Source organism: Hyla sarda, unplaced genomic scaffold (assembly GCF_029499605.1).
Source record: "Hyla sarda isolate aHylSar1 unplaced genomic scaffold, aHylSar1.hap1 scaffold_748, whole genome shotgun sequence".
In the NCBI taxonomy this organism is placed as follows: domain Eukaryota; kingdom Metazoa; phylum Chordata; class Amphibia; order Anura; family Hylidae; genus Hyla; species Hyla sarda.
In genome coordinates, this window is record NW_026610771.1 from 97,647 (window position 1) to 123,433 (window position 25,787).

Below are 25,787 nucleotides of genomic sequence, written 5' to 3' on the forward strand. Positions count from 1 at the left end.
TATATACCGATCTCTAATAATATATACCGACCTCTAATAATATATACCGACCTCTAATAATATATATACCGACCTCTAATAATATATACTGACTTCTAATAATATATATACCGACTTCTAATAATATATACCGACCTCTAATAATATATACCGATCTCTAATAATATATACCAACCTCTAATAATATATACCGACCTCTAATAATATATACCGACCTCTAATAATATATACCGACCTCTAATAATATATACCGACCTATAATAATATATACCGACTTCTAATAATATAAACCGACCTCTAATAATATATACCGATCTCTAATAATATATACCGACCTCTAATAGTATATACCGACCTCTAATAATATATACCGACCTCTAATAATATATACCGACCTCTAATAATATATACCGACCTATAATAATATATACCGACTTCTAATAATATAAACCGACCTCTAATAATATATACCGATCTCTAATAATATATACCGACCTCTAATAGTATATACCGACCTCTAATAATATATACCGACCTCTAATAATATATACCGACTTCTAATAATATAAACCGACCTCTAATAATATATACCGATCTCTAATAATATATACCGACCTCTAATAGTATATACCGACCTCTAATAATATATACCGACCTCTAATGATATATACCGACCTCTAATAGTATATACCGACCTATAATAATATATATACCGACTTCTAATAATATATACCGATCTCTAATAGTATATACCGACCTCTAATAATATATACCGACTTCTAATAATATATATACCGACCTCTAATAATATATACTGACCTCTAATAATATATACCGACCTCTAATAATATATACCGACCTCTAATAGTATATACCGACCTCTAATAATATATACCGACCTATAATAATATATACCGACCTATAATAATATATACCGACTTCTAATAATATATACCGACCTCTAATAATATATACCGATCTCTAACAATATATATACCGACTTCTAATAGTGTATACCGACCTCTAATAATATATACCGACCTCTAATAATATATACCGACCTATAATAATATATACCGACCTCTAATAATATATACCGACCTCTAATAATATATATCGACCTCTAATAATATATACCGATCTCTAATAATATATACCGATCTCTAACAATATATACCGATCTCTAATAATATATATCGACCTCTAATAATATATACCGACCTCTAATAATATATATCGACCTCTAATAATATATACCGACCTCTAATAATATATACCGACCTCTAATAATATATACCGACCTCTAATAATATATATCGACCTCTAATAATATATACCGATCTCTAATAATATATACCGATCTCTAACAATATATACCGATCTCTAATAATATATACCGACCTCTAATAATATATACCGACCTATAATAATATATACCGATCTCTAATAATATATACCGATCTCTAACAATATTTATACCGACTTCTAATAGTATATACCGATCTCTAATAATATATACCGACTTCTAATAGTATATACCGATCTCTAATAATATATACCGATCTCTAATAATATATACCGACTTCTAATAATATATACCGACTTCTAATAATATATACCGATCTCTAATAATATATACCGATCTCTAATAATATATACCGACCTCTAATAATATATACCGACCTCTAATAATATATATACCGACCTCTAATAATATATACTGACTTCTAATAATATATATACCGACTTCTAATAATATATACCGACCTCTAATAATATATACCGACCTCTAATAATATATACCGACCTCTAATAATATATACCGACCTCTAATAATATATACCGATCTCTAATAATATATACCGATCTCTAATATTATATACCGATCTCTAATAATATATACCGATCTCTAATAATATATACCGACCTCTAATAATATATACCGACCTCTAATAATATATATACCGACCTCTAATAATATATACTGACTTCTAATAATATATATACCGACTTCTAATAATATATACCGACCTCTAATAATATATACCGATCTCTAATAATATATACCGACCTCTAATAATATATACCGACCTCTAATAATATATACCGACCTCTAATAATATATACCGACCTCTAATAATATATACCGACTTCTAATAATATAAACCGACCTCTAATAATATATACCGATCTCTAATAATATATACCGACCTCTAATAGTATATACCGACCTCTAATAATATATACCGACCTCTAATAATATATACCGACCTCTAATAATATATACCGACCTATAATAATATATACCGACTTCTAATAATATAAACCGACCTCTAATAATATATACCGATCTCTAATAATATATACCGACCTCTAATAGTATATACCGACCTCTCATAATATATACCGACCTCTAATAATATAAACCGACCTCTAATAATATATACCGACCTCTAATAATATATACCGACCTCTAATAATATATACCGACCTCTAATAATATATACCGACCTCTAATAGTATATACCGACCTCTAATAATATATACCGACCTCTAATAATATATACCGACCTCTAATAGTATATACCGACCTCTAATAATATATACCGACCTATAATAATATATACCGACCTATAATAATATATACCGACTTCTAATAATATATACCGACCTCTAATAATATATACCGACCTCTAATGATATATACCGACCTCTAATAGTATATACCGACCTATAATAATATATATACCGACTTCTAATAATATATACCGATCTCTAATAGTATATACCGACCTCTAATAAAATATACCGACCTCTAATAATATATACCGACCTCTAATAATATATACCGACCTCTAATAATATATACCGACCTATAATAATATATACCGACCTCTAATAGTATATACCGACCTCTAATAATATATATACCGACCTCTAATAATATATACCGACCTCTAATAATATATACCGACTTCTAATAATATATATACCGACCTCTAATAATATATACTGACCTCTAATAATATATACCGATCTCTAATAATATATACCGATCTCTAATAATATATACCGACCTCTAATAATATATACCGATCTCTAATAATATATACCGACCTCTAATAATATATATATCGACCTCTAATAATATATACCGACCTATAATAATATATACCGACCTATAATAATATATACCGACTTCTAATAATATATACCGACCTCTAATAATATATACCGACCTCTAATGATATATACCGACCTCTAATAGTATATACCGACCTATAATAATATATATACCGACTTCTAATAATATATACCGATCTCTAATAGTATATACCGACCTCTAATAAAATATACCGACCTCTAATAATATATACCGACCTCTAATAATATATACCGACCTATAATAATATATACCGACTTCTAATAATATATATACCGACCTCTAATAATATATACTGACCTCTAATAATATATACCGACCTCTAATAATATATACCGACCTATAATAATATATACCGACTTCTAATAATATATACCGATCTCTAATAATATATACCGACCTCTAATAATATATACCGACTTCTAATAATATATACCGACCTCTAATAATATATACCGATCTCTAATAATATATACCGACCTCTAATAATATATACCGATCTCTAATAATATATAACGACCTCTAATAATCTATACCGACCTCTAATAATATATACCGACTTCTAATAGTATATACAACCTCTAATAATATATACCGATCTCTAATAATATATACCGACCTCTAATAATATATACCGACCTCTAATAATATATACCGACCTCTAATAATATATACTGCCCTTTAATAATATATATACCGACCTCTAATAATATATACCGACCTCTAATAATATATACCGACTTCTAATAATATATACCGACCTCTAATAATATATACCGACCTCCAGCTACGTGGTCGGCATTATAGATGTACAGGACAGCTACGTGGTCGGCATTATACATGTACAGTACAGCTACGTGGTCGGCATTATAGATGTACAGGACAGCTACGTGGTCGGCATTATAGATGTACAGGACAGCTACGTGGTCTGCATTGTAGATGTACAGGACAGCTGCGTGGTCGGCATTATAGATGTACAGGACAGTTACGTGGTCGGCATTATAGATGTACAGGACAGCTACGTGGTCTGCATTGTAGATGTACAGGACAGCTACGTGGTCTGCATTATAGATCCACCGGACAGCTACGTGGTCGGCATTGTAGATGTACAGGACAGCTACGTGGTCGGCATTATAGATGTACAGGACAGCTACGTGGTCTGCATTATAGATGTACAGGACAGCTACGTGGGCTGCATTATAGATGTACAGGACAGCTACGTGGGCTGCATTATAGATGTACAGGACAGCTACGTGGTCTGCATTGTAGATGTACAGGACAGGTACGTGGTCGGCATTATAGATGTACAGGACAGCTATGTGGTCGCATTATAGATGTACAGGACAGCTACGTGGTCGGCATTAGAGATGTACAGGACAGCTACGTGTTCGGCATTAGAGATGTACAGGACAGCTACGTGGTCGGCATTAGAGATGTACAGGACAGCTACGTGGTTGGCATTATAGATGTACAAGACAGTTACGTGGTCGGCATTATAGATGTACAGGACAGCTACGTGGTCGGCATTATAGATGTACAGGACAGTTACGTGGTCGGCATTATAGATGTACAGGACAGCTACGTGGTCGGCATTATAGATGTACAGGACAGCTACGTGGTCGGCATTATAGATGTACAGGACAGCTACGTGGGCTGCATTATAGATGTACAGGACAGCTACGTGGGCTGCATTATAGATGTACAGGACAGCTACGTGGGCTGCATTATAGATCTACCGGACAGCTACGTGGTCTGCATTTTAGATCCACCGGACAGCTACGTGGTCGGCATTATAGATGTACAGGACAGCTACGTGGTCGGCATTATAGATGTACAGGACAGCTACGTGGTCGGCATTATAGATGTACAGGACAGCTACGTGGTCGGCATTATAGATGTACAGGACAGCTACGTGGGCTGCATTATAGATGTACAGGACAGCTACGTGGGCTGCATTATAGATGTACAGGACAGCTACGTGGGCTGCATTATAGATCTACCGGACAGCTACGTGGTCGGCATTATAGATGTACAGGACAGCTACGTGGTCTGCATTGTAGATGTACAGGACAGCTACGTGGTCTGCATTTTAGATCCACCGGACAGCTACGTGGTCGGCATTGTAGATGTACAGGACAGCTACGTGGGCTGCATTATAGATGTACAGGACAGCTACGTGGGCTGCATTATAGATGTACAGGACAGCTACGTGGTCTGCATTGTAGATGTACAGGACAGGTACGTGGTCGGCATTATAGATGTACAGGACAGCTACGTGGTCGCATTAGAGATGTACAGGACAGCTACATGGTCGGCATTAGAGATGTACAGGACAGCTACGTGGTCGGCATTAGAGATGTACAGGACAGCTACGTGGTCGGCATTAGAGATGTACAGGACAGCTACGTGGTCGGCATTATAGATGTACAAGACAGTTACATGGTCGGCATTATAGATGTACAGGACAGCTACGTGGTCGGAATTATAGATGTACAGGACAGTTACGTGGTCGGCATTATAGATGTACAGGACAGCTACGTGGTCTGCATTATAGATGTACAGGACAGCTACGTGGTCGGCATTATAGATGTACAGGACAGCTACGTGGGCTGCATTATAGATGTACAGGACAGCTACGTGGTCGGCATTATAGATGTACAGGACAGCTACGTGGGCTGCATTATAGATGTACAGGACAGCTACGTGGTCTGCATTATAGATGTACAGGACAGCTACGTGGGCTGCATTATAGATGTACAGGACAGCTACGTGGGCTGCATTATAGATGTACAGGACAGCTACGTGGGCTGCATTATAGATGTACAGGACAGCTACGTGGTCGGCATTATAGATGTACAAGACAGTTACGTGGTCGGCATTATAGATGTACAGGACAGCTACGTGGTCGGCATTATAGATGTACAGGACAGCTACGTGGTCTGCATTATAGATGTACAGGACAGCTACGTGGTCGGCATTATAGATGTACAGGACAGCTACGTGGGCTGCATTATAGATGTACAGGACAGCTACGTGGGCTGCATTATAGATGTACAGGACAGCTACGTGGTCTGCATTATAGATGTACAGGACAGCTACGTGGGCTGCATTATTGATCTACCGGACAGCTACGTGGTCTGCATTATAGATGTACCGGACAGCTACGTGGTCTGCATTATAGATGTACAGGACAGCTACGTGGTCTGCATTATAGATGTACAGGACAGCTACGTGGTCGGCATTATAGATGTACAGGACAGCTACGTGGTCGGCATTATAGATGTACAGGACAGCTACGTGGTCTGCATTATAGATGTACAGGACAGCTACGTGGTCGGCATTATAGATGTACAGGACAGCTACGTGGTCGGCATTATAGATGTACAGGACAGCTACGTGGTCGGCATTATAGATGTACAGGACAGCTACGTGGTCGGCATTATAGATGTACAGGACAGCTACGTGGTCTGCATTATAGATGTACCGGACAGCTACGTGGTCTGCATTATAGATGTACAGGACAGCTACGTGGTCTGCATTATAGATGTACAGGACAGCTACGTGGTCGGCATTATAGATGTACAGGACAGCTACGTGGTCGGCATTATAGATGTACAGGACAGCTACGTGGTCTGCATTATAGATGTACAGGACAGCTACGTGGTCGGCATTATAGATGTACAGGACAGCTACGTGGTCGGCATTATAGATGTACAGGACAGCTACGTGGTCGTCATTATTGATCTACCGGACAGCTACGTGGTCTGCATTATTGATCTACCGGACAGCTACGTGGTCGGCATTATAGATGTACAAGACAGTTACGTGGTCTGCATTATTGATCTACCGGACAGCTACGTGGTCTGCATTATAGATGTACAGGACAGCTACGTGGGCTGCATTATAGATGTACCGGACAGCTACGTGGTCGGCATTATAGATGTACCGGACAGCTACGTGGTCGGCATTATAGATGTACAGGACAGCTACGTGGTCTGCATTATAGATCTACTGGACAGCTACGCCCTCTGCTGGTGACTACGTATGGTCTATGTTACACATTATATCTGTGCCATCTCTCCTCCATTTCAGGTTCTGTCAATGATCTCCTCTTAGCAGAACGCCCGGCACTCAATGTTCTGTCCCGGGTCAGTGGTGTGGCCACACTGGCACGACAGGTATCGGAGCGGGCACAGGCGGCAGGCTGGACGGGGCAGGTTACGGGGACACGGAAAACCACTCCTGGATTTCGCCTGCCAGAGAAGTATGGGCTCCTAGTGGGAGGAGCTGGAACACACCGCTATGGGATCAGTGACCTCATCATGTTGAAGGATAACCATATATGGGCAATGGGAGGAGTCAGAAAGGTAAAAGGATTGTATGTTATTTTGTGCTCCCTAAATGTCCCCTGACAGATTATCCTCCTAAATGTCCCCCACAGTGTATCTTGCTAAATGCCCCCCCCCCCCCCGTATTTTATCCTCCTAAATTTCCCCTACAGTGTATCCTCCTAAATGTTTCCTCACAGTATATCCTGCTAAATGCCCCTTACGGTATATCCTCCTAAATGTAACCCCCACAGTGTATCCTCCTAAATGTCCCCTACAGCATATCCTCCTAAATGTAACCCCCACAGTGTATCCTCCTAAATGTCCCCTACAGCATATCCTCCTAAATGTAACCCCCACAGTGTATCCTCCTAAATGTCCCCTACAGCATATCCTCCTAAATGTAACCCCACAGTGTATCCTCCTACATGCCCCCTACGGTATATCCTCCTAAATGTAACCCCCACAGTGTATCCTCCTAAATGTCCTCTACAGCATATCCTCCTAAATGCCCCCTACAGTGTATCTTCCTAAATAACCCGACAGTGTATCTTCCTAAATGTAACCCCCACAATATATGCTCCTAAATGTCGCCCCACAGAGTATCCTCTTACATGTAACCCCCACAGTGTATTCTCCTAAATGCCCTACCCACAGTTTATTCCCATAAATGTGATCCCCACCTTGTATACTCCTAAATGTCCCTAAACAGTGTATCCTCCTAAATGTAACCCCCACAGTGTATCCTCCTAAATCCCCCCCCCACAGTGTATTCTCCTAAATGTAACCCCCACAGTGTATACTTCTAAATCCCCCCCCCACAGTGTATTCTCCTAAATGTAATCCCCACAGTGTATCCTCCTGAATCCCCCCCCACAGTGTATCCTCCTAAATGTAACCCCCACAGTGTATCCTCCTGAACCCCCCCCCCCACAGTGTATCCTCCTACATGTAACTCTCAGTGTATCCTGCTGGTGTCCATGGGCCCATGAGACCCGACCGCCCTTGTTATACCCCATGTGTGAGATTTGGCAGTGACTGGGCACCTATAACATTGGTGGACTCTGCTGTAACCTGTCTGTGCTTCCTCCAGGCTCTGCACTCGCTGCACTCTCTTGCCGGCCGCACTCTGAAGGTGGAGGTTGAATGCCGATCCCTGGAGGAGGCCTTAGAGGCAGCGGAGGCCGGGGCTGACATCATAATGCTGGATAACTTCACCACCGAGGTAAAAGGTCACGACTGCACCCTGATCACTATACATACATCTCACCATGACCGCTCCCTGATCACTATACATACATCTCACCATGACTGCTCCCTGATCACTATACATACATCTCACCATGACCGCTCCCTGATCACTATACATACATCTCACCATGACTGCTCCCTGATCACTATATATACATCTCACCATGACTGCTCCCTGATCACTATACATACATCTCACCATGACTGCTCCCTGATCACTATACATACATCTCACCATGACTGCACCCTGATCACTATACATACATCTCACCATGACTGCACCCTGATCACTATACATACATCTCACCATGACCGCTCCCTGATCACTATACATACATCTCACCATGACTGCTCCCTGATCACTATATATACATCTCACCATGACTGCTCCCTGATCACTATACATACATCTCACCATGACTGCTCCCTGATCACTATACATACATCTCACCATGACTGCACCCTGATCACTATACATACATCTCACTATGACTGCACCCTGATCACTATACATACATATTACCATGACTGCCCCCTGATCACTATACATACATCTCACCATGACTGCACCCTGATCACTATACATGCATCTCACCATGACTGCACCCTGATCACTATACATACATCTCACCATGACTGCACCCTGATCACTATACATACATCTCACTATGACTGCGCTGATGTTCTTCTCTTCTATCTTTCCGCTATAGTTTCTCCACCAGGCAGCTTTCTCGGTGAAGACGTCTTTCCCGAGGGTTGTGGTAGAAGCTTCTGGAGGTGTCTCTCCACAAAACCTTCTCCAGTTTCTGGGCCCTCATGTGGACATGGTATCTATGGGGTGCCTCACGCAGGGACCTCCTAGTATTGACTTCTCTCTGAAATTATCCAAAGGCTTGAAGTACACGAGTGGCTCCTCAGACCCCGGCCCGGCTGCTTCTACCAATCGGCAGTGAAGCCTTTACCCCAGTATCAAACCAATGATGCCAAGTCTGCTGTTTATAGTAAACATCTGAGTGTTACCAACCAAAGAGACTTTAATATCAACTGAGAAACGTGAGAAGAGGAGAAGACCTTACCATGGGGCCATCCAGCCATGAAACTCCACCAGCTTCACCCAGTGTATTGGCTACGGTAATAAGAGGACACCATGTTATAAGGAACCGCCAGTACAACACCAAGAAACCATAAGAGATGCCAGAACAACACCATGAAACACCAAGAGACCATAAGAGATTCCAGAACAACACCATGAAACACCAAGAAACCATAAGAGATGCCAGAACAACACCATGAAACACCAAAAGACCATAAGAGATTCCAGAACAACACCATGAAACACCAAGAGACCATAAGAGATTCCAGAACAACACCATGAAACACCAAGAAACCATAAGAGATGCCAGAACAACACCATGAAACACCAAAAGACCTTAAGAGATTCCAGAACAACACCATGAAACACCAAGAGACCATAAGAGATTCCAGAACAACACCATGAAACACCAAGAAACCATAAGAGATGCCAGAACACCACCATGAAACACCAAGAGACCATAAGAGATGCCAGAACAACACCATGAAACACCAAGAGACTATAAGAGATGCCAGAACAACACCATGAAACACCAAGAGACTATAAGAGATGCCAGAACAACACCATGAAACACCAAGAAACCATAAGAGATGCCAGAACACCACCATGAAACACCAAGAGACCATAAGAGATGCCAGAACAACACCATGAAACACCAAGAGACCATAAGAGATGCCAGAACAACACCATGAAACACCAAGAGACCATAAGAGATTCCAGAACAACACCATGAAACACCAAGAGACCATAAGAGATGCCAGAACACCACCATGAAACACCAAGAGACCATAAGAGATGCCAGAACAACACCATGAAACACCAAGAGACTATAAGAGATGCCAGAACAACACCATGAAACACCAAGAAACCATAAGAGATTCCAGAACAACACCATGAAACACCAAGAAACCATAAAACACCAATTTCATAAACTACAATGACACAGACTAGGTCCAGGGACAGTAGGATACCGACAGACTAACAAAGAAAGACTAAACACTCACACAATAAGTCCAATGTCAACTATCCGCGTCTGAAGCCAGGAGATGTCACAGTACATAATCGCTAATACCAGAGAGAAGAGTCAAAGAAAGGAGCCAAAGGTTCAAAAAGCCAAATATAACAAATACAGACGACAGCTAAAGTACAAACTGAGCTCTATAGCAAGCACTGACTGGGAGTAGACTGCCAGCTTATATGGAGCCAGAACAGGTGCTATAATCACCTGTCAGAACCTTTTAACCCTATAGGTTCGGACAGAAACCATAAGAGATGCCAGAAAAACACCAAGAAACCATAAGAGATGCCAGAACAACACCATGAAACACCAAGAAACCATAAGAGATGCCAGAACAACACAAAGAAACATCAAGAAACCATAAGAGATGCCTGAACAACACCATGAAACACCAAGATATCATAAGAGACTCCAGAATAACACCATGAAACCATAAGAGACTCCAGAAAAACACCATGAAATACCAAGAAACCATAAGAGACACAAGAACACCATTAAACACAATGAAACCATAAGAGATACATGAACAACAGCATGAAAGACCCGGAAACCATAAGAGACGCCAGTACAACACCATGAAACTCCAAGAAACCATAAAATACGCCAGAATAAAACCATGAAACACCAAGATACCATAAGAGACGCAGGAACAACACCATGAAACCATAAGGCACCAGAACAAAACCATGAAACACCAAGATACCATAAGAGATGCCAGAACAACACCATGAAACACCAAGATACCATAAGAGACGCCAGAACACCAAGAAACACCAGGAAACCATAAGACGCAAGAACAACACCATGAAACCATGAAAGACCATAAGAGACCATAAAAGACTCCAGAACAACACCAAGAAACACCAAGATACCATAAGAGAGGCAAGAACAACAGCTAGAAACAATAAGACGCCAGAACAACACCATGAAACACCAAGAAACCATAAGAGACGCCAGAACAACACCATGAAACACCAAGAAACCATAAGAGACGCCAGAACAACACCAGGAAACCATAAGAGATGCCAGAACAACACCATGAAACACCAAGAAACCATAAGAGACGCCAGAACAACACCATGAAACACCAAGAAACCATAAGAGATGCCAGAACAACACCATGAAACACCAAGAAACCATAAGAGATGCCAGAACAACACCATGAAACACCAAGAAACCATAAGAGACGCCAGAACAACACCATGAAACACCAAGAAACCATAAGAGATGCCAGAACAACACCATGAAACACCAAGAAACCATAAGAGATGCCAGAACAACACCATGAAACACCAAGAAACCATAAGAGACGCCAGAACAACACCAGGAAACACCAAGAAACCATAAGAGATGCCAGAACAACACCATGAAACACCAAGAAACCATAAGAGACGCCAGAACAACACCATGAAACACCAAGAAACCATAAGAGACGCCAGAACAACACCATGAAACACCAAGAAACCATAAGAGACGCCAGAACACCATAAGACCCCAGACATGATGATGAGATCTTCTCTCTGCTTCTTTTATCCTGTGAATTTGAGGGCCCCCCACGATCTCCTGTATGGGTCCCCGGCTCTCTCCAGGAGTGGAACATTTTGACCCCCACACAAAGTGGTTGCTGACACGCCCTCTCTATGTATCTCTATGGGAGAGCTGAAGATATCCGATTGATGGTCCAGTGGTCGGACCTCTGCAATCTCCTTTTCTGGGGATAAAATTCTGTTCCTGATATTTCTCTTCAGACCCAGAAAAATGAGATTGAGTGAAATGTCCTGTAATGTCTATGATCCAATAAATCACATCCAACCCTACAAGACAGGTCTGGGATTTTCTCTATATAAGGAGGGTCTGGGATGTGCTCTATATGAGGAGGGTCTGGGATGTGCTCTATATGAGGAGGGTCCGGGATGTGCTCTATATGAGGAGGGTCTGGGATGTGCTCTATATGGGGAGGGTCCGGGATGTGCTCTATATGGGGAGGGTCCGGGATGTGCTCTATATGGGGAGGGTCCGGGATGTGCTCTATATGAGGAGGGTCCGGGTTGTGCTCTATATGGGGAGGGTCCGGGTTGTGCTCTATATGGGGAGGGTCCGGGATGTGCTCTATATGAGGAGGGTCTGGGATGTGCTCTATATGAGGAGGGTCCGGGATGTGCTCTATATGGGGAGGGTCCGGGATGTGCTCTATATGGGGAGGGTCCGGGATGTGCTCTATATGGGGAGGGTCCGGGATGTGCTCTATATGAGGAGGGTCCGGGTTGTGCTCTATATGAGGAGGGTCTGGGATGTGATCTATATGAGGAGGGTCCGGGATGTGCTCTATATGGGGAGGGTCCGGGATGTGATCTATATGGGGAGGGTCCGGGATGTGATCTATATGGGGAGGGTCCGGGATGTGCTCTATATGGGGAGGGTCCGGAATGTGCTCTATATGAGGAGGGTCTGGGATCTGCTCTATATGAGGAGGGTCTGGAATGTGCTCTATATGGGGAGAGTCCGGGATGTGCTCTATATGGGGAGAGTCCGGGATGTGATCTATATGGGGAGGGTCCGGGATGTGCTCTATATGAGGAGGGTCCGGGATGTGCTCTATATGGGGAGGGTCCGGGATGTGATCTATATGGGGAGGGTCCAGGATGTGCTCTATATGAGGAGGGTCCGGGATGTGATCTATATGGGGAAGGTCCGGGATGTGGTCTATTTGGGGAGAGTCTGGAATGTGGTCTATTTGGGGAGGGTCCGGGATGTGATCTATATGGGAAGGGTCCGGCTATGTGCTCTATATGGGGAGTGTTCGGGTATGTGCTCTATATGGGGAGGGTCCGGCCATGTGCTCTATATGGGGAGGGTCCGGCCATGTGCTCTATATGGGGAGGGTCCGGCCATGTGCTCTATATGGGGAGTGTCCGGTATGTGCTCTATATGGGGAGTGTTCGGGTATGTGCTCTATATGGGGAGGGTCCGGGATGTGCTCTATATGGGGAGGGTCCGGGATGTGCTCTATATGGGGAGGGTCCGGGTATGTGCTCTATATGGGGAGGGTCCGGGTATGTGCTCTATATGGGGAGGGTCCGGGATGTGTTCAATTTGGGGAGGGTCCGGGATGTGTTCAATTTGGGGAGTGTTCGGGTATGTGCTCTATATGGGGAGGGTCCGGGTATGTGCTCTATATGGGGAGGGTCCGGGATGTGTTCTATATGGGGAGGGTCCGGGATGTGTTCAATTTGGGGAGGGTCCGGGATGTGTTCAATTTGGGGAGGGTCCGGGATGTGTTCTATTTGGGGAGGGTCCGGGATGTGCTCTATATGGGGAGAGTTCGGGTATGTGTTCTATATGGGGAGGGTCTGGGATGTGCTCTATATGGGGAGTGTTCGGGTATGTGTTCTATATGGGGAGTGTTCGGGTATGTGTTCTATATGGGGAGGGTCCGGGATGGGCTCTATATGGGGAGTGTCCGGGATGTGCTCTATATGGGGAGTGTTGGGGTATGTGTTCTATATGGGGAGGGTCCGGGATGTGCTCTATATGGGGAGTGTTCGGGTATGTGTTCTATATGGGGAGTGTTCGGGTATGTGTTCTATATGGGGAGTGTTCGGGTATGTGTTCTATATGGGGAGGGTCTGGGATGTGCTCTATATGGGGAGTGTTCGGGTATGTGTTCTATATGGGGAGGGTCCGGTATGTGCTCTATATGGGGAGTGTCCGGTATGTGCTCTATATGGGGAGTGTTCGGGTATGTGCTCTATATGGGGAGGGTCCGGGATGTGCTCTATATGGGGAGGGTCCGGGTATGTGCTCTATATGGGGAGGGTCCGGGTATGTGCTCTATATGGGGAGGGTCCGGGATGTGTTCTATATGGGGAGGGTCCGGGATGTGTTCAATTTGGGGAGGGTCCGGGATGTGTTCTATTTGGGGAGGGTCCGGGATGGGCTCTATATCGGGAGTGTCCGGGATGTGCTCTATATGGGGAGAGTTCGGGTATGTGTTCTATATGGGGAGGGTCTGGGATGTGCTCTATATGGGGAGTGTTCGGGTATGTGTTCTATATGGGGAGTGTTCGGGTATGTGTTCTATATGGGGAGGGTCCGGGATGGGCTCTATATGGGGAGTGTCCGGGATGTGCTCTATATGGGGAGTGTTTGGGTATGTGTTCTATATGGGGAGTGTTTGGGTATGTGTTCTATATGGGGAGGGTCCGGGATGTGCTCTATATGGGGAGTGTTCGGGTATGTGTTCTATATGGGGAGTGTTCGGGTATGTGTTCTATATGGGGAGTGTTCGGGTATGTGTTCTATATGGGGAGTGTTCGGGTATGTGTTCTATTTGGGGAGGGTCCGGGATGTGCACTATATGGGGAGTGTTCGGGTATGTGTTCTATTTGGGGAGGGTCCGGGATGTGCTCTATTTGGGGAGGGTCCATGTTGTGATAATATTGGGAGATGAGGGAACCTGTGTTGTTTAGAAATCTGGGGTTCTTACCTGTTCTAGTGAATTATAGACCAAAACGACATTTCTTGTATTCAGGAGGGCCAGGTAATCAGGTTATGGGGGCGGCAGTAGGTGAGGATAATGTTATGGGGGCGGCAGTAGGTGAGGATAATGTTATGGGGGCGGCAGTAGGTGAGGATAATGTTATGGGGCGGCAGTAGGTGAGGAGAATGTTATGGGGGGCAGTAGGTGAGGAGAATGTTATGGGGCAGTAGGTGAGGAGAATGTTATGGGGGGCAGTAGGTGAGGACAATGTTATGGGGGGCAGTAGGTGAGGACAATGTTATGGGGGGCAGTAGGTGAGGACAATGTTATGGGGGGCAGTAGGTGAGGACAATGTTGGGGGGGGGGCAGTAGGTGAGGATAATGTTGGGGGGGGGCAGTAGGTGAGGATAATGTTATGGGGGCGGCAGTAGGTGAGGATAATGTTATGGGGGCGGCAGTAGGTGAGGATAATGTTATGGGGGCGGCAGTAGGTGAGGATAATGTTATGGGGGCGGCAGTAGGTGAGGATAATGTTATGGGGGCGGCAGTAGGTGAGGACAATGTTATGGGGGGCAGTAGGTGAGGACAATGTTATGGGGGGCAGTAGGTGAGGAGAACGTTATGGGGGGCAGTAGGTGAGGATAACGTTATGGGGGGCAGTAGGTGAGGATAATGTTATGGGGCGCAGCAGGTATAAAGTTTAGAAATACAATTGACAGAACAAGTAGAATAAAAATGAGATTTTATTGACTTTTCTTCCCCTGAGGTTTCCGTAAGTTCCAACTTTAAGACATTGAAAATATTGGGGACACAGAGGGCGGGATCAGACCGAGAATGGGGCAACAAGGTGGGGCCACTTCCTGACCAGGAAGGAAATAAATTACAGTTGTGTCTTTGATGGGTCGGGCTTACAAAATAAGACGCAATATACAGCAATTGGGGTTCAGCGCTGGGTATGAGAGCGCCCCCCAGAGGGCTGACGGCTCCATTTACTCCTGGTCTTTGTCCTCTCCGTGGGTGATGACGTAGCAGATGTTCTTGTAATCGACGTTACCGGCTACATCAGGGGGAAATGCTGTCCACATGTTCTTAATCTGAGGAGAGAGAAGAGAGGATGAGGGGAGGAAGGACTCATGGGACCCATCATGTCCAACTGCAGGGGGCGCTCACCTCCTCTGCAGAGAATCTGTCACACTGTGTGGTCAGGAGCTCCTCGAGGCTGGAAGAAAACGGAGAAGATGTGAGGACCGAGGAGGAACAGGACTAGGGGGACCTAAGGGGAGGGGCATCAGGAGCAGAGGAAGGAGAAGACATGGGGACCTAAGGGGAGGGGCAACAGGAACGGAGGAAGGAGAAGACATGGGGACCTAAGGGGAGGAGCAACAGGAGCGGAGGAAGGAGAAGACATGGGGACCTAAGGGGAGGGGCAACAGGAGCGGAGGAAGGAGAAGACATGGGGACCTAAGGGGAGGGGCAACAGGAGCGGAGGAAGGAGAAGACATGGGGACCTAAGGGGAGGGGCAACAGGAGCGGAGGAAGGAGAAGACATGGGGACCTAAGGGGAGGGGCAACAGGAGCGGAGAAGACATAGGGACCTAAGGGGAGGAGCAACAGGAGCGGAGGAAGGAGAAGACATGGGGACCTAAGATGAGGAGCAACAGGAGCAGAGGAAGAAGACATGGGGACCTAAGGGGAGGGGCATCAGGAGCAGAGGAAGGAGAAGACATGGGGACCTAAGGGGAGGGGCAACAGGAGCGGAGGAAGGAGAAGACATGGGGACCTAAGGGGAGGGACATCAGGAGTGGAGAAGACATAGGGACCTAAGGGGAGGAGCAACAGGAGCGGAGGAAGGAGAAGACATGGGGACCTAAGGGGAGGGGCATCAGGAGCGGAGGAAGGAGAAGACATGGGGACCTAAGGGGAGGGGCAACAGGAGCGGAGGAAGGAGAAGACATGGGGACCTAAGGGGAGGGGCAACAGGAGCGGAGGAAGGAGAAGACATGGGGACCTAAGGGGAGGGACATCAGGAGTGGAGAAGACATAGGGACCTAAGGGGAGGAGCAACAGGATGATGGTTACTTACAATTGCTTCTTGATGGACCCTTTACCCTCAGGATCAAGCACCTTAAATGCCCCAGTGATCACGTCCTCTGGATCAGCACCTGCAGGAGATCATTAAGTCAGGGGGGGAGGTGACACTGAATGTCCTGGGTGATGTATTCTTCCCTCTATGTATGATGTATAAGGTCCCCTCCCCCATATGTATGATGTATAAGGTCCCCTCCCCCATATGTATAACGTCCCCCGCCCCATATGTATGATGTATAAGGTCCCCTCCCCCATATGTATGATGTATAACGTCCCCCGCCCCATATGTATGATGTCCCCCTCCCCATATGTATGATGTATAATGTCCCCCGCCCCATATGTATGATGTATAATGTCCCCCGCCCCATATGTATAATGCCCCCGCCCCATATGTATGATGTATAATGTCCCCCGCCCCATATGTATATGATGTATAATGTCCCCCGCCCCATATGTATGAAGTATAATGTCCCCCGCCCCATATGTATGATGTCTAATGTCCCCTGCCCCATATGTATGATGTATAAGGTCCCCCGCCCCATATGATGTATAAGGTCCCCAGTCCCATATGTATGATGTCCCCCGCCCCATATGTATAATGTCGCCCACCCCATATGTATAATGTCCCCCGCCCCATATGTATAATGTCGCCCACCCCATATGTATAATGTCCCCCGCCCCATATGTATAATGTCGCCCACCCCATATGTATAATGTCGCCCGCCCCATATGTATAATGTCGCCCGTCCCATATGTATGATGTATAATGTCCCCCGCCCCATATGTATATGATGTATAATGTCCCCCGCCCCATATGTATATGATGTATAATGTTCCCCGCCCCATATGTATGATGTATAATGTCCCCCGCCCCATATGTATGATGTATAATGTCCCCCGCCCCATATGTATGATGTATAATGTCCCCCGCCCCATATGATGTATAAGGTCCCCAGTCCCATATGTATGATGTCCCCCGCCCCATATGTATATGATGTATAATGTCCCCCGCCCCATATGTATATGATGTATAATGTCGCCCGTCCCATATGTATGATGTATAATGTCCCCCGCCCCATATGTATATGATGTATAATGTCCCCCGCCCCATATGTATATGATGTATAATGTTCCCCGCCCCATATGTATGATGTATAATGTCCCCCGCCCCATATGTATGATGTATAATGTCCCCCGCCCCATATGTATGATGTATAATGTCCCCCGCCCCATATGATGTATAAGGTCCCCAGTCCCATATGTATGATGTCCCCCGCCCCATATGTATATGATGTATAATGTCCCCCGCCCCATATGTATATGATGTATAATGTCCCCCGCCCCATATGTATGATGTATAAGGTCCCCCGCTCCATATGATGTATAAGGTCCCCAGTCCCATATGTATGATGTCCCCCGCCCCATATGTATAATATCGCCCGCCCCATATGTATAATGTCGCCCGCCCCATATGTATGATGTATAATGTCCCCTTCCCCGATATGTATGATGACTGGATCCCCTTTCCCCATATGTATAATGTCCCCCGCCACATATGTATGATGTCCCTGCCCCCTATGTATGATGATTGGGATCCACTTTCCCCATATGTATGATGTCCCCTGCCCCCTATGTATGATGATTGGGATCCCCTCCTCCAATATGTATGATGACTGGGATCCCCTTTCCCCATATGTATGATGTCCCCTGCCCCCTATGTATGATGATTGGGATCCCCTCCTCCAACATGTATGATGACTGGGATCCCCTTTCCCCATATGTATGATGTCCCCTGACCCCTATGTATGATGACTGGGATCCCCTTCCCCCCATATGTATGATGATTGGGATCCCCTTTCCCCATATGTATGATGACTTGGATCCCCTTCCCCCCTAGGTATGATGATTGGGATCCCCTCCTCCCATATGTATGATGACTGGGATCCCCTTTCCCCCTATGTATGATGTCCCCTGCCCCCTATGTATGATGACTGGGATCCCCTCTGCTTCTCTGGAGACCACTCACCCTTGAGCTTCTCTCCGAACATGGTCAGGAAGACGGTGAAGTTGATGGGTCCGGACGCCTCTTTGATCATCTCATCGAGTTCCTCATTCTTCACGTTCAGGCGACCTGCGGGGGGGCAGTTATAGGGGTCAGAGAGGAAGGGGTCCCCAGATCTATAGGACGTCCCACATAGGATGGGACCAGAGACAGTCAGGTCCTCGGGGGGACTTGGGGACAGTGTTGGAAGTGGGGACGAGGTCCTGAACTCTGAGGGTGAGGATATGGGGGGGATTCCGGGATGCTGTACTCTAGGGGGTGTTATGGGGGGATTCTGTACTCTAGGGGGTGTTATGGGGGGATTCCAGGATGCTGTACTCTAGGGGGTGTTATGGGGGGATTCGGGATGCTGTACTCTAGGGGGTGTTATGGGGGGGATTCGGGATGCTGTACTCTAGGGGGTGTTATGGGGGGATTCTGTACTCTAGGGGGTGTTATGGGGGGATTCTGGGATTTTGTACTCTAGGGGGTGTTATGGGGGGGATTCCGGGATGCTGTACTCTAGGGGGTGTTCTGGGGGGGGCTTCCGGGATGCTGTACTCTAGGGGGTGTTATGGGGGGCTTCCAGGATGCTGTACTCTAGGGGGTGTTATGGGGGGATTCTGTACTTTAGGGGGTGTTATGGGGGGGATTCCGGGATGCTGTACTCTAGGGTGTGTTATGGGGGGATTCCGGGATGCTGTACTCTAGGGGGTGTTATGGGGGGATTCTGTACTCTAGGGGGTGTTATGGGGGGGATTCCGGGATGCTGTACTCTAGGGGGTGTTATGGGGGGATTCCGGGATGCTGTACTCTAGGGGGTGTTATGGGGGGGATTCCGGGATGCTGTACTCTAGGGGGTGTTATGGGGGGCTTCCGGGATGCTGTACTCTAGGGGGTGTTATGGGGGGATTCTGTACTCTAGGGGGTGTTATGGGGGGGATTCCGGGATGCTGTACTCTAGGGGGTGTTATGGGGGGATTCCGGGATGCTGTACTCTAGAGGGTGTTATGGGGGGCTTCCAGGATTCTGTACTCTAGGGGGAGTTATGGGGGGGCTTCCAGGATTCTGTACTCTAGGGGGTGTTATGGGGGGATTCCGGGATGCTGCACTCTAGGGGGTGTTATGGGGGGGATTCGGGATGCTGTACTCTAGGGGGTGTTATGGGGGGATTCCGGGATGCTGCACTCTAGGGGGTGTTATGGGGGGGATTCCGGGATGCTGTACTCTAGGGGGTGTTATGGGGGGATTCTGTACTCTAGGGGGTGTTATGGGGGGGGATTCCGGGATGCTGTACTCTAGGGGGTGTTATGGGGGGGATTCCGGGATTCTGTACTCTAGAGGGTGTTATGGGGGGGATTCCGGGATGCTGTACTCTAGGGGTTGTTATGGGGGGCTTCCAGGATTCTGTACTCTAGGGGGTGTTATGGGGGGCTTCCAGGATTCTGTACTCTAGGGGGTGTTATGGGGGGATTCCGGGATTCTGTACTCTAGGGGGTGTTATGGGGGGGATTCCGGGATTCTGTACTCTAGAGGGTGTTATGGGGGGGAGATTCCAGGATTCTGTACTCTAGGGGGTGTTGTGGGGGGGATTCCGGGATGCTGCACTCTAGGGGGTGTTATGGGGGGATTCCGGGATTCTGTACTCTAGGGGGTGTTATCGGGGGGAATCCGGGATTCTGTACTCTAGGGGGTGTTATGGGGGGGAATCCGGGATGCTGCACTCTAGGGGGTGTTATGGGGGGGGGGGGGGATTCCGGGATGCTGCACTCACCCATAGCTGCAAAAGTGTCTCTCAGATCCTCCTTGTCGATGATTCCATCTCTGTTCTGATCAATCACTGTGAACGCCTGAGGAGAAAGTAAAGGGTTAACAGAAACTGTTCCGAGGGCCGGAGATGTGCAGGAGAGACGGGGGGCATACAAGGGGAATAAAGGGACCCCCCATTATTATATCGGTGCTGGAGCGTTATAAGAGGGAATAATGTCACAGAAAGGCCCCTCAAACATGGAGGCCTTAGGAGGAGGCCATTAAGTACTGACCCCCGATACCCCAATACTCACCTCCTTGAACTCCTGGATCTGGGTTTGGTCAAACATGGACAAGACATTGGAGGATCCTCCTTCTGCTGCCTTTCTCTTGGCCTTCTTTGCTGGTGCCTATGGGAAAAGGACAAGCAGATATTACAGGTGCCCCAGAGGTGTCTCTACAGATAGAAGTCCAGAGGTCTCTACAGATAGAAGTCTAGTGGTATTTACAGATAGAGGTCTCTTCAGATAGATGTCCGGAGGTCTCTTCAGATAGATGTCCGGAGGTCTCTACAGATAGAGGTCTAGAGGTCTCTACAGATAGAGGTCTAGAGGTCTCTACAGATAGAGGTCCGGAGGTCTCTACAGATACAGGGCCGGAGGTCTCTACAGATAGAGGTCCCGAGGTCTCTACAGATAGAGGTCCCGAGGTCTCTACAGATAGAAGTCTAGTGGTATTTACAGATAGAGGTCTCTTCAGATAGATGTCCGGAGGTCTCTACAGATAGAGGTCTAGAGGTCTCTACAGATAGAGGTCTAGAGGTCTCTACAGATAGAGGTCCCGAGGTCTCTACAGATAGAAGTCTAGTGGTCTCTACAGATAGAGGTCCGGGGGTCTCTACAGATAGAGGTCCCGAGGTCTCTACAGATAGAAGTCTAGTGGTATTTACAGATAGAGGTCTCTTCAGATAGATGTCTGGAGGTCTCTACAGATAGAGGTCCAGAGGTCTCTACAGATAGAGGTCCGGAGGTCTCTACAGATAGAGGTCTAGAGGTCTCTACAGATAGAGGTCTAGAGGTCTCTACAGATAGAGGTCCGGAGGTCTCTACAGATACAGGGCCGGAGGTCTCTACAGATAGAGGTCCCGAGGTCTCTACAGATAGAGGTCCCGAGGTCTCTACAGATAGAAGTCTAGTGGTATTTACAGATAGAGGTCTCTTCAGATAGATGTCCGGAGGTCTCTACAGATAGAGGTCTAGAGGTCTCTACAGATAGAGGTCTAGAGGTCTCTACAGATAGAGGTCCCGAGGTCTCTACAGATAGAAGTCTAGTGGTCTCTACAGATAGAGGTCCGGGGGTCTCTACAGATAGAGGTCCCGAGGTCTCTACAGATAGAAGTCTAGTGGTATTTACAGATAGAGGTCTCTTCAGATAGATGTCTGGAGGTCTCTACAGATAGAGGTCCAGAGGTCTCTACAGATAGAGGTCCGGAGGTCTCTACAGATAGAGGTCCGGAGGTCTCTACAGATAGAGGTCTCTACAGATAGAGGTCTCAACAGATAGAGGTTTAGAGGTCTCTACAGATAGAGGTCCGGAGGTCTCTACAGATAGAGGTCTAGAGGTCTCTACAGATAGAGGTCTAGTGGTCTCTACAGATAGAGGTCTAGAGGTCTCTACAGATAGAGGTCTAAAGGTCTCTACAGATAGAGGTCTAGAGGTCTCTACAGATAGAGGTCTAGAGGTCACTACAGATAGAGGTCTAGAGGTCTCTACAGATAGAGGTCTAGAGGTCTCTACAGATAGAGGTCTAGAGGTCTCTACAGATAGAGGTCTAGATGTCTCTACAGATAGAGGTCTAGAGGTCTCTACAGATAGAGGTCTAGAGGTCTCTACAGATAAAGGTCCAGTGGTCTCTACAGATAGAGGTCTAGAGGTCTCTACAGATAGAGGTCTAGTCGTCTCTACAGATAGAGGTTGAGGTCTCTACAGATAGAGGTCCGGGGGTCTCTACACATATAGGTCTGGGGGTCTCTACACATAGAGGTCTGGGGGTCTCTACAGATAGAGGTCTGGGGGTCTCTACAGATAGAGGTCTAGAGGTCTCTACAGATAGAGGTCCCGAGGTCTCTACAGATAGAGGTCTCTACAGATAGAGGTCTAGAGGTCTCTACAAATAGAGGTCTAGTGGTCTCTACAGATAGAGGTCTAGAGGTCTCTACAAATAGGGGTGTAGTGGTCTCTACAGATAGAGGTCTGGGGGTCTCTACAGATAGAGGTCCGGGGGTCTCTACAGATAGAGGTCCAGAGGTCTCTACAGATAGAGGTCCGGGGGTCTCTACAGATAGAGGTCTCTACAGATAGAGGTCTCTACAGATAGAGGTCCGGAGGTCTCTACAGATAGAGGTCTAGAGGTCTCTACAGATAGAGGTCTAGTGGTCTCTACAGATAGAGGTCTAGAGGTCTCAACAGATAGAGGTTTAGAGGTCTCTACAGATAGAGGTCTAGAGGTCTCTACAAATAGAGGTCTAGTGGTCTCTACAGATAGAGGTCTAGAGGTCTCTACAAATAGGGGTGTAGTGGTCTCTACAGATAGAGGTCTGGGGGTCTCTACAGATAGAGGTCTGGGGGTCTCTACAGATAGAGGTCCAGAGGTCTCTACAGATAGAGGTCCGGGGGTCTCTACAGATAGAGGTCTCTACAGATAGAGGTCCGGAGGTCTCTACAGATAGAGGTCTGGAGGTCTCTACAGATAGAGGTCTAGTGGTCTCTACAGATAGAGGTCTAGAGGTCTCTACAGATAGAGGACTAGAGGTCTCTACAGATAGAGGTCTAGAGGTCTCTACAGATAGAGGTCTAGAGGTCTCTACAGATAGAGGTCTAGAGGTCTCTACAGATAGAGGTCTAGAGGTCTCTACAGATAGAGGTCTAGAGGTCTCTACAGATAGAGGTCTAGAGGTCTCTACAGATAGAGGTTGAGGTCTCTACAGATAGAGATCGGGGGGTGAGAGATAAGTCCCCACAATGGGGTAGTAGCCTTAGGGGTCTAGTTTTGGAGCCTCAATGGAGAGGTTTTGGGGGTTATAAGCTTCAGTAGGGGTAACAGAGGGGTGGGAGGGGGTATTTGGGCACATCTAAGGGATCCGTATGGTTGGATTTGGGGTGACGATGGACCATGTTCCATGATGTGGCAGGAGCGGTCATCCCAGGGGCCACAAAGCTGTCCGGGTCCTAATCCATCCAGGAGGGTCACACACTGAACCCCAACTTGAAGCAAAGTCCTGGTGCCTGATCCCCAAGTCCAGCCCTCGTCCATAATCCAGGGGCCCCGGGCTGGGGCTGTGAGGGGCCACACATGCTGGCTCCTCCACTCTCATCACTTACCATGTCCTCGGTTGAGCTTGGTGCTTGTCCTGGTCAGAAGGAGTGAGTGACATGGAGAGAAGCCCCCGGGTGGCATTATATACCCCGCACCACCAGGGCTAACTATAGCCTCAGCCTCAACTTTGGCTGTAAGGAGAAGAAGGAGGCGGAGAAGGAAAATACCGAAATAGACCCCGACTCCGCCGTCTTCTGCTCCTTTCTTGGACACACGAGGAGAAAGAGGAACAGCTGCAAAGGGGGAGAGGGGCCCGAGAGTCCAAGGAAGGGGGTGGGGGACAAGATGGGCCCGAAAAAGACCAAGGAAGGAGGAGGGGGACAAGAGGGGCCCGAAAGAGACCAAGGAAGGAGGAGGGGGCCCCAAATAATAAGGAATTCATAATACAAAATAAGGGATGAACGATCTGATCATATCTATCTCTCTCATATCTATCTATCTATCTATCTATCTCATATCTATCTATCTCATATCTATCCATCTCATATCTATCTATCTATCTATCTATCTCTCTCATATCTATCTATCTATCTATCTATCTCTCTCATATCTATCCATCTCATATCTATCTATCTCATATCTATCTATCTCATATCTATCCATCTCATATCTATCTATCTATCTATCTATCTCTCTCATATCTATCTATCTCATATCTATCCATCTCATATCTATCTATCTATCTATCTATCTCTCTCATATCTATCTATCTCATATCTATCTATCTCATATCTATCCATCTCATATCTATCTATCTATCTATCTATCTCTCTCATATCTATCTATCTCATATCTATCCATCTCATATCTATCTATCTATCTATCTCATATATATCTATCTATCTCTCATATCTATCTCTCTCATATCTATCTCTCTCATATCTATCCATCTCATATCTATCTATCTCATATCTATCTATCTCATATCTATCTATCTATCGCTCATATCTATCTATCTATCTCATATCTATCTCATATCTATCTATCTCATATCTATCTATCTATCTCATATCTATCTATCTATCTCATATCTATCTATCTATCTCATATCTATCTATCTATCTCATATCTATCTATCTATCTATCTCTCATATCTATCTCTCTCATATCTATCTCTCTCATATCTATCCATCTCATATCTATCTATCTCATATCTATCTATCTATCTCTCATATCTATCTATCTATCTATCTCATATCT

The 25,787-nt window shown here is 45.8% G+C and overlaps 2 protein-coding genes across 2 annotated transcripts in view; one reads left to right on the forward strand and one right to left on the reverse strand.

Annotated features, from left to right (window-relative positions):
• Window positions 1–9,697, forward strand: part of QPRT (quinolinate phosphoribosyltransferase) — a 59,628-nt gene extending 49,931 nt beyond the window's left edge. Inside the window, exons 3-5 of the mRNA XM_056554493.1 lie at window positions 7,256–7,530; window positions 8,585–8,716; window positions 9,453–9,697. Of these exons, the coding sequence (XP_056410468.1) occupies window positions 7,256–7,530; window positions 8,585–8,716; window positions 9,453–9,695 (650 nt within the window). The 3' untranslated portion in view covers window positions 9,696–9,697. The remainder of the gene's footprint in view (window positions 1–7,255; window positions 7,531–8,584; window positions 8,717–9,452) is intronic.
• A 6,361-nt stretch (window positions 9,698–16,058) lies between these two features.
• Window positions 16,059–24,668, reverse strand: LOC130345241 (myosin regulatory light chain 11-like). The gene is given in 8 exon segments (XM_056554494.1): window positions 16,059–16,427; window positions 16,504–16,552; window positions 17,417–17,495; window positions 19,448–19,552; window positions 21,237–21,312; window positions 21,526–21,621; window positions 24,593–24,622; window positions 24,624–24,668. Coding segments are annotated over 8 exon segments (585 nt in total). The 3' UTR covers window positions 16,059–16,322.
• Between the last annotated feature and the right edge of the window lie 1,119 nt (window positions 24,669–25,787).